General features: G+C 45.6%; 1 protein-coding gene across 4 annotated transcripts in view; it reads right to left on the reverse strand.

The window, feature by feature from the left end:
- Positions 1 to 9,924, reverse strand: part of MTCL2 (microtubule crosslinking factor 2) — a 106,062-nt gene extending 96,138 nt beyond the window's left edge. For all 4 annotated transcript variants that reach the window (XM_060231021.1, XM_060231020.1, XM_060231019.1 and 1 more), the window contains exon 1: positions 9,194 to 9,924. In XM_060231021.1, coding sequence (XP_060087004.1) covers positions 9,194 to 9,922 — 729 coding nt within the window. In that variant the 5' untranslated portion in view covers positions 9,923 to 9,924. The remainder of the gene's footprint in view (positions 1 to 9,193) is intronic.
- Between the last annotated feature and the right edge of the window lie 462 nt (positions 9,925 to 10,386).

The raw sequence follows: 10,386 nt of genomic DNA on the forward strand, positions 1-10,386 counted from the left end.
GTTCACACAGAAATTTCAAGTCTTTAGTTCTCATATACACATTCTAGGTGCCATCAAGTAGCAACCAATTTATAGTGACCCCAAGCATGGGGTTTTCAAAGCAAGTGAGAAGCAGAGGTGGTTTGCTGCTTCCTTTCTCTACAAAGAATTCCTTGGTGGTCTCCCATCGCATCCAACTACCAACCCTGCTTATCTTCCAAGATCTGATAAGATCTGGCTATAGGTCCAGGTGGGTGGCCTTGTTGGTCTGAAGTAGCAGAACAAAATTAAGAGTCCAAGGACACCTTTAAGACCAACAAAGTTTTATTCAGGGTGTGAGCTCTCATGTGTATGCACACTTTCTCAGACAGATGCTGCCTTCCTTCCCCTAGACCTCACAGATTGTGACAAAAAAAACTTTCCCACTATGGATAATAAAATAAAATAGCATTGATCTAAACAAAAAGTACAGCTTTGTAAAACAAGGTCATATTGGGCAACAACAGATTCTAGAACATCCTCAAGGAGGGAATACCAAGAAATACTTCCTGGTTTTTCACTGCTTCCCTTTTGGTATCATTTCTCTTCCGGTCTCCACCCTCCCTAAGTGGCAACAGATTCCAGAACAGTTTTAAGTTAGGTGGTTTTCTTTCTTACAACCACAAAACTGTAAGACTCTGGGGAGAGGGTCTGGCACCCCTCACTCTCATTGGCCCACCTGCCCTTTTTGTGTGTCTGTGTTTACATCTGCTTAACTTTTAAAAATATTTTATGTATAGTTGTTTGTATTTTAACATTGTTGTGACTGTTGGCTGCCCTGGGGACCCAAAGCTAGGTTGAAAAGCAGCATACAGTGTTTTAAATAAAGATCTTTTTCAAGATCTGGACTTGTATCCTACTACTTCCATCAGCCAAGTCTGAGACCTGCCTTAAGCATATCAATCACAAAAAAGTAGCCATGTTAGTCTTTAGCAGCAAAATAAAACAAAAGTCCATTGTTACCTTAAAGACTAACAACATTTGTTTGTATTTTGTGTGTGTGTGTGCATGCATGAACCTGGAAGTCATGGTTACCTCTAGTGACTGACCCCTACTGGGGGCATGGAGGATATTGAGACGTGGCTGAATAAAGCCTGCCCCTGCCTCCAAGCTCTGGTATTTCAAAGAGGTCTCCTATCCAAGTCTTGCCAGAGTCAACCCTGCTTAGCTTCCGAGATCGTATGAGACTGGGTTCGCCAGGACTATCCAGGTCAGGGCAACAACATTATTTTAATAAGAGCTTTTGTGAGTCACACCTCACTTCTTCACATCTGAAGAAGTAAGCTGTGGCTTGTGAAAGCTCCTATTGCAATAAATGTTGCTAGATTTTAAGGTGACACTGGACTTTTTATCTAGCCTAAGAAGCCTTGAATGGCCCAGCCTAGCCCAATGTTATCATATCTGGGAAGCTAAGCAGCGTTGGGCCTGGTTAGTATTTGGACAAGAGACCACAAAGGAATTCCAGGATTACTATGCAGAGGAAAACAATGGCAAACCTCCTCTGTTAGTCTCCTGCCTTGGAAACCCTTATGGGGTCATCATAAGTCAGCAGTGATTTCATGGCACTACACACACAAACACACACAAAGCCTTCCTCTGATGACCTAGGCTCTTTAGTCAAAGAAAGGCTCCTTAGACTGGAGGTAGACTTCAAACAGCAGAGCCAAATGATAGGAATTCAAGCCTTCCTTAGTATTTCCTGTAGTAGTACCAGATGGGAGAACTACACCGTGGCACCCTATCTGATTACATTTAAGATGCATAAGTTCTTTAAAGATCTATGCGCTTCCTTACATTTACTGTGATATCTGTTTTGTGCAAGAAGTGTTTAATAACATATACAGCTGAACAATCTAAACAAAAAGTGAGGCTAGTATATTCCAGAATTTAATGGTTTAACTCCAGTATTCTTATCTACTTGGAGGGAGGGGGAGACACTCTATAGCTGCTTCCCCCATTGTCCTGAATAATCACAGATCAAGGATATTTCTTCCCATTTCAGACCCACAAAGCACCATTCCCAAAAGGTGTACCAGGTAGCCAAGTCACCAGACTAGAAAACAGCTTCAAGGGATACACAGCAGGGATATCCAGAACAAATATCAAATTACTTGGAAATATGTTCCTTTATATAAAGACAGCCATGATAGTGAGCATAAATATGGCTAAATATGTGGGTGGAGACTATTCTCTATGTTCTGTTCTTGACAGTGAGTTTTTGTATCTGTATACGAAGCCAGAGCAAGTTAGAGGTTATGATTCAACTTGCACAGAATGCAAAAGGTCAACTTCCAATGCCAAGTTGGAGCATATATTTAGAAATCTCAGCCTTCCTGTCTAACATCTGCATTCAGATCCCCTTGAGATAAAGACATTACAATATGTTCTACTATCACATACCTGTTGTTGTACCCGCTCCATTATCTGCTCTGGTATACTTGCATTTGAGAGGTTTAACTTGGTCACAGCAGCTGAGTCTTTTGCAAGCAGTTCTGCTTTGACACAGCATGCTATTTCTTGCAAAGTTTAGCTTACCTATACTAATTGCCAGTGAATTATCTAAGAAACTTCTATGGAAAAACAAACCCTTTAGCTAAAACTGACCAAAGGAAAACCAAACTAAAAGATGACAAAATTCTATAGTGGGGTGGCCAAACTTGCTTAACGTAAGAGCCACATAGAATAAACCTCAGATATTTAAGAGCCACAAGACATGAACATCAGATGTTTGAGAGTTGTAACACTGGCCAACCAGCCAGCAAGCAGGCAGGCAGGCAGGAAGGTGGAGAGAGAGGTGTAAAGAAAGCAACTTTACCTTTAAAAACATTCTCCAAGCTGCCAGCTGGCTTGGCAAAGTGATTCAAAGAGAGAAACACCTTCTCCAAGCTGGCATGGCTCAGAGAAGTGATAGAAAGAAAGAAACGACAGGGTGGTGGGGGCTTCCAGAGCCACACAATATGTATGAAAGAGCCACCTGTGGCTCCTGAGCCGCCATTTGGCCATCCCTGTTCTATAAATACAAATTCAATACAAATATATATTAGCCCTTCAAAAATTAGACTACCACCCAAAAACTTTGATGTTTGGAAAAATTAAGCAACATTTCTACAACTAAGTTCTTGTGTGAGATGAGTCAAAGCTCTTTTAAGATCCATTGATTTCAGAGGAAGATTTATAAAATCAATAGAACAACCACTTTCAACTTTGCCTCAACTGTGCCTCACACCTTTAACGAAAGTATACTTGTTTATTTCTAATTAATATGAAACGTAACATTGCCGTGACAACATTAAATCTCTGCAGCTGTTTTCTATCAGAATACTGAGAAGTCTTGACTTTATGCCAATTTTCCTTTAGTTAGAAGGGGGGAGATAAATAATCAACTACTTTATTTGGTTTTGTACTGAATGGTCTCTGCATATGCAGCCCTATGCTTCAGCCCAAAAGCTCCACCAGATTCTGAAATCCAAATACACTGCACCAGCCCTATACATGCAAGCACAAGAAGTTCACACCATAAGCCTATAATCTCAGCATGAACAGTAATGGAATCCTAAACCACATGATAATAGATGGGGGACAAAGAACAATTATGTTGGTTTCCATGCAGGACAAAGGCATCAGAACATGAACTCAGAGTGCCACTTTTGCAAGGGGCCACTATGACACTCTAGATCCATGGCATTCAGGGATTTCCCTTAATATATGTTACTCTGACTCTAGCTACAGAGAGGAATTCTAATCAGCTCTATTCAAATTCCTATTCACGTCTACAAAGGTGCTTGCTCCTAGGAAAGTGTTTGTAGGGCGGCACTGTAAAATGTTTACCACAAGCCAAAGAAGTTGGAGTATGCCAAACTACATACCCCAAAAAAGTACTCCATTGAGGATCAGGGCCAAAGTTTCACCCTGATTGTTTCCCCAACTAGGTGGCTTTAAATCCCAGGAAGCAAAAAAAAAAAAAAATGCAATATATATTTGGGGGAAATAACTGGCTAATTAATAGTAAGCAGAGAGTGAGTATAAATGGGCTGTCATCGCAGTGGAGGACGGTAAGCAGTGGGGTGCTGCAGGGTTCAGTACTGGGTCCCAAGCTCTTTAACTTGTTCATTAATGATCTGGAGTTGAGAGTAAGCAGTGAAGTGGCCAAGTTTGCAGATGACACTAAATTGTTCAGGGTGGTGAGAACCAGAGAGGATTGTGAGGCACTCCAAAGGGATCTGTTGAGGTCGGTGAGTGGGCGTCAACGTGGCAGATGAGGTTCAATGTGGCCAAGTGCAAAGTAATGCACATTAGTGCCAAGAATCCCATCTACAAATACAAGTTGATGGGGTGTGAACTGGCAGAGACTGACCAAGAGAGAGATCTTGGGGTTGTGGTAGATAACTCACTGAAAATGTCAAGACAGTGTGCGATTGCAATAAAAAAGGCCAACGCCATGCTGGGAATTATTAGGAAGGGAACTGAAAACAAATCAGCCAGTATCGTAATGCTCCTGTATAAATCAATGGTGCTGTCTTATTTGGAATACTGTGTACAATTCTGGTCACCACACCTCAAAAAGGATATTATAGCATTGGAAAAAGTCCAGAAAAAGGGCAACTAGAATGATTAAAGGTTTGGAACACTTTCCCTATGAAGAAAGGTTAAAATGCTTGGGGCTTTTTAACTTGGAGAAACATCGACTGCAGGGTGACATGATAGAGGTTTACAAGATTATGCATGGGATGGAGAAAGTAGAGAAAGAAGTACTTTTCTCCCTTTCTCACAATACAAGAACTCATGGGCATTCAATGAAATTGCTGAGCAGTCACGTTAAAACGGATAGAAGGAAGTACTTCTTCACCCAAAGGGTGATTAACATGTGGAATTCACTGCCACAGGAGGTGGTGGCGGCCACAAGCATAGCCAGCTTCAAGAGGGGGTTAGATAAAAATATGGAGCAGAGGTCCATCAGTGGCTATTAGCCACAGTGTGGATGGATGGATGGATGGATGGATGGATGGATGGATGGATAGATGGAGATGGACAGACAGACAGACAGACAGACAGACAGACAGACAGACAGACAGACAGACAGACAGATAGATAGATAGATAGATAGATAGATAGATAGATAGATAGATAGATAGATAGAACATGGCTTCTCTTATGTTCTTATTGGGATTTTTTTTAATGCACTGTACCCTCAAGCCACATCCACTCTCCCCAGTAGCTGTTTTCAAGAGTTAAGGAACTCCTCAACTGTTGTGTGTAGTTTGGCCTTACATAGCAAGAAGTGCTATGCCACTCAATTTTAAGCCATCGAAATCACAATCTCGCCACACACCACTAAATAGGTATGTTTGGTTTTGGTGGGCCCCAAATTTGTCAAACATTGCAGAATGCCTGCAAGTATAAACCAGCAGAGCATAAACCAACAGCTGATGTGCATATGAGGACCGCATTTTCCATTAGTACTCATTTCACAATTTGGCACACAGTGAAGGTATATGGGAGCCAACAGTGATGAAAGAGAAAGGTTTGGAACACCACGCAAAGGCTTCTAGCAATGGATCTGGCAGTGAGTGACTTTCTCAGGCACAGGATGCCCACAGATGTATCTCTAAACAAAGACAGAATTCCAGTGCTGGGTCATTTGTGTTACAAAGGTGGAGAAGAACTACTCTGCAGAACAGGAAGGATAAAGTATCCCTACAAAAAGCAATACACAATCATATTCTATTTCTAGTTGCATTTTCCAAACTTCTTTCATACAGAAAGTCAGATGAGACCATTGTTTTGGCTTTTTGCAATAAGCATGCATATATGGCTTTATATTTCTAGGACTCATGTTCCTCCCTCTTGCTAGATACTCCTGCTTCATCCGGCAACCTTATCCACCCTCACAGCAAGTTCTTATAGACAGCCATTCAATGAATTCCTTAGAAGCGTTGCCATGCCAACACCAACCTTGCAAAATAAACCCATCACTACAAGAAAAACAGGGCAGGAACTGAACCAAGAAACAACCCAACTACTACTTCCATTCTAGAAACCTCAAGGCAAACTTGTCAAGGAATATTCTTACATTATCCAAATAGTTGCTCTAGCAGTCCCTCCACACCACTCTGAGAGCAAGAGAACGTGCCAGGCTATTAATTTAGCTAAACCACATAGCAAAAACATTCTTCAAGAAAGAAGGTACATTTTCCACTTGTTGAAGATGAAAAGTAATTGTAGAGACAGTATAACCATGGATTGGCAGCTAGGAACAGAAGAGAACCCAGTGCATTTCCAGAAATGGACAATACATAGACTCTGGGAAACCCACCACCAAATGCTTTCAAAATCTCCACATGGATGGTCTCTGAGAGCATGTGCAAGGGCTATCTTAAAACTACCTTGTAATTATGTATGTGCAGAGGAAAGCACACCCAACATAACCAAATGTATCCGAGTTTTCCAAGACCACACCAATGCTTTCAAAAATGCAACTAACTCCAAAATAACAAACTCTCAGGGCCAGGGATAAATGTTAACTATACTTCTTTTCAAGAATGCTGAATCTTATATTCTACAAAGCTGAACTCTGACAAATGTGGAACTTGGAGGTGTCCACCCTGTGGAGTTATGCAGGCCACACTTCACAGAATATGCAATCCTCATTAACTGAAAACAGGGGAGCATTTACAGGGGAGAGTAAGCAAGTGGGAGGAGTTTCCATTCACTAAGTGTCCCTGCAACTGTCACCCCAGATTGTTTTTAATAATTTCCCCCCATTAAGCTCTAAAATAAGAAACAAGACCAGCTGGAGGGGGAAGTAGCTCTCCCTTCTACTCCTCTCTCCCTTCTATTTCATTTCAATCCAGATTAAGGGTCTGTGTTCAGGACAGAAAGGGCCTGTTTGACCTTAGAATTTTCACTAGGAGGGTGATGAGGGAAAATATCCCAGATGGTTCTCCTGCCCCCCTAGTGACTTTTGATCATGGTATCCTTCTGGAGAGGATGACTAGGTTAGGAGTGGCGGACAATGTGTTTTGGTAGTTTGGTTATTACTCGGTGGGCTGTTTCTGGAAAGTGATGCTGGGGAACTGGTGTTCAAGCCTGTGACATTTGAACACATGAAGTTGCCTCACAGTGAATCAGATTATTGACCCGTCAAGGTCTGCTCTGTCTACCCAGATGGCACTCAGCTCTACTTCTCTGTAACAACTGAGTCAGGTAGAAGTCCTAAACAAATGACTGGGGAAAGTAAAGGGGTGGAAAGGAGCCAACAAACTGAAGCTCAGTTCAGACAAGACTGAAGTGGTATTGGTCAATGACAAAGCTGTTTGAGGGTTGAGGAGTCAACCAGTCCTGAAGAAGAATTTCATAGCCTGGGGATACTGACCTATGTTGAAGGCTCAGGTCTCCTTCATGACATATAACATTTTTTATCTGCTTTGGCTGGTACACCTGCTAAAGAAAGAGTGACTGCCCCAAGGTCACCCAATGCGTTTAATGGCAGAATGGGGATTTGAACCTGGGTCTTCTAAACTCTAGTCTCATACTATGATCACTAACCATGATGGCTTTATGTGAGGCTGCCTCTGAAAATGGTATGGAAACTTTAGTTAATCCAAAATGCAGCAGTCAGCATATTAGGCGACACACAGGAATCTATTCAGCATATTATTAGGGCCTGATATAGGAATCTATATCTAGAGATGTTAAGGCCCTGGGGAAAAAACACAACATATGTTTAATGATAATACATTATTAAAGATAGATTCAGGTAGGTAGACATGTTGGTCTGAAGCAGCAGAACAAAGTTTGAGTCCAGTGGTACCTTTAAGACCAACAAAATTTTATTAACAGCATAAGCTTTCATGTGCAAGCACACTTCTTCAGATCCAGTAAAAGAGAATTTCCTTAACCACTACATATGGGGTTGCTGGGGGTTTTGTCAGAAAAGGACAGTTATAGTCAAGATAAATAAAAACTGGGTGATTATAGCTAAGATTGGATTAAGATGGTTGGTAAGATCTGTGAACTGCAATAAATTAGCACACAAATACAAGAGTTAACAGGTGAGAACAAGGTTTGAGTTCAGTGGCACCTTCAAGACAAAGTTCAATTCTGGGTATAAGCAGTCATCTCCCATTCCAGTCTGTTTCTGAAGTTCCTTTGCAATAAAACAGCTACATGCCAGGCACACCTCCCTAGGGATGTGGTTCCAGAATTGTGGTGCTGCCACTGAAAAGGCCCTCTCTCATGTACCCAGCAAACAAGCATCTTTGATTGATGGGACAGTCAGAAGGGTCTCTCCCTGTTATCTTAATTATGATATTTAAAATCTATTTATCTTTAAGGCACTCTTTTTGGTATTGATATGATAGACACTGATGGAAGCAATAATTATTCTTTTCCCATGAGTTGATGTGACACTGTAAAATATCTTATGTGGGACTGAGTCATCAGTTCCATCCTAGCTTTCTGTGGTACCAAAAACAAGGGATTTTATCATGTCACTGCATCTGGTTCCATTTGCTGGCTTTAATACTGGAAAGAAAGTATATTCTCTTGAGATACAAGATCTCATTTAAATGTGGCTGCGGAAAATCTTTTCCCTCTGGTTCTAGAAAAGGAAAGTCATCAATATTATAGATTGTCCATCCCAGTGAATCCATAATGCGGGGTGTTCTTTAAGGATTCATGAGTGCCCCATGAGGCAGAGGAATATCTCTCAGAAGGAGCTTTATAATACCAGCAAGTGACCATCAGATGCTAGGGGAGGGGAATTATTCATCTATGCCAAGGGGAAATTCTGGCCAGCAACAGGTCTAGTCTGAGGATCAGGCCCATAGGGTCTGACCGGCATTTGTGTGATGGAGCACTAGAAGACATGTGGTGGGAGGATTGCCTGCTGGAGAGGCTTTAGAATTCTGTAGCAGGTTTGCCCTGTATATATGAAGTCTGTGTTGCATGATGCTGAGAGGCACCTGTTTCGTTTGGTTTTATGATCTGAATGAGCAGGGGAGAATGCGATCACCGCTTTCCTTTGGGGGCAGTCCTCCTGTTCCAAGGGGCTAGGAAGGTGCACGGCGGGCTCACCCAGGCCCCTTAGTCTGGCCAGTGCTTGCAGGAGGGAGATCTGTTGCACGAAACTGAAAGGCGAAGCCCCAGAGAGCCCCGCGCCCCCCTCAGGCCTCACCTTGAGATAGTCGTTCTCGGAGCGCAGCTCCTCCAGCTCCCTGGCGACGCCGGCGTCCAGCAGCTCCTCGGTGAGGTCGGAGAAGGCGAGGGAGGTGCTGAGCGGCAGGCGGCTGCTGGCGAGGGAGGCGGCGGTGGAGGGGTCGTCGGGCAGCGGGGACAGGCCGTCGGCGGAGGCGCTGTGGGGCTGAGCCGGGGCGCTGCTGCTGGGGGGCGACTCGGTGTCGCTGCTGCCGCTCAGGCCGCCCAGCTCCAGCAGCGAGAGCAGCTTGGCCTCCTCCGAGGCGCTGCAGTCCGACACCTCCGAGCTGCTGTCCGTCAGGCTCAGGCCGGCAGGCCCCTGAGGGCGCCCCGAAGCGCCACAGGCTGCCCCCTCGGCGGCCAGGCGGCTCCGCCCCTTCCCTCTGGCCCCTGCGCGCCCGCCCGCGCCTTTGCCGGCGCCCCTGGCCCCCGCCGCCGCCTGCCCGCCCTTGGCCTTCCTCTCGCCGCGGCCCTCCTTGGGGGCCCCCAGCCGCCGCGAGTGGCCCAGCCCGGCGCCCGCCTTGCCGGAGAAGGAGGCGGGCGAGCCCGGGTGGCTGCCGCGCCGGCTCTTGGCCAGCGACCAGCCGGGCACATCCTTGGGTCTGGCCGGGGACGGCGCCCGCTGCAGCTTCTTCTTCTCGGGCGGAGGCGGCGGCGCGGGGGCCGGAGCGAGCGGCTGGCTGGACTCTGCCTCGGCGGGCGCTGCCATCCCCGGCGGCTGGGTCCTCACTGGAGCCGTCTGGGGCTGCCCGAGTCGCTCATCGTCACGCCCGGGGAAGCCTCGCGCCCTCGCCACGCCACGCGCGCGCACGCCCCGCTCGCGGACTCCCTGGGAAGGCGAGGGCTGCGCTCCGGCGAAATGGGAGTCGCTCGGCCGTTAAGCTGCTTCTGCCACGCCGCGCTGATGGCTCCTCCACCAGCAGCAGCAACAGCTCCTCCTCGCCTCTCTCCGCCCAGCCGCTAAGCCGGTGACGCGCACGGTCAGGGAACAAAAGGCGGAGAGAGGCGCTCGGATCCTCAAGGCAACAGCGACCCCCTTCTCCGGACGGCTGCGCCGGGGAGGGAATTGGCTCCTCCGGCCGGGTGCTTTCGAAAACGACGAAATGCCGTGCCTTTTCGACCGCTCTCTCCCGCGCTCGCGCCTTTCTCCAGCAGCAAAACTTATTTCAAGGA

Source organism: Heteronotia binoei, chromosome 2 (assembly GCF_032191835.1).
Source record: "Heteronotia binoei isolate CCM8104 ecotype False Entrance Well chromosome 2, APGP_CSIRO_Hbin_v1, whole genome shotgun sequence".
Classification (NCBI taxonomy): Eukaryota; Metazoa; Chordata; class Lepidosauria; order Squamata; family Gekkonidae; genus Heteronotia; species Heteronotia binoei.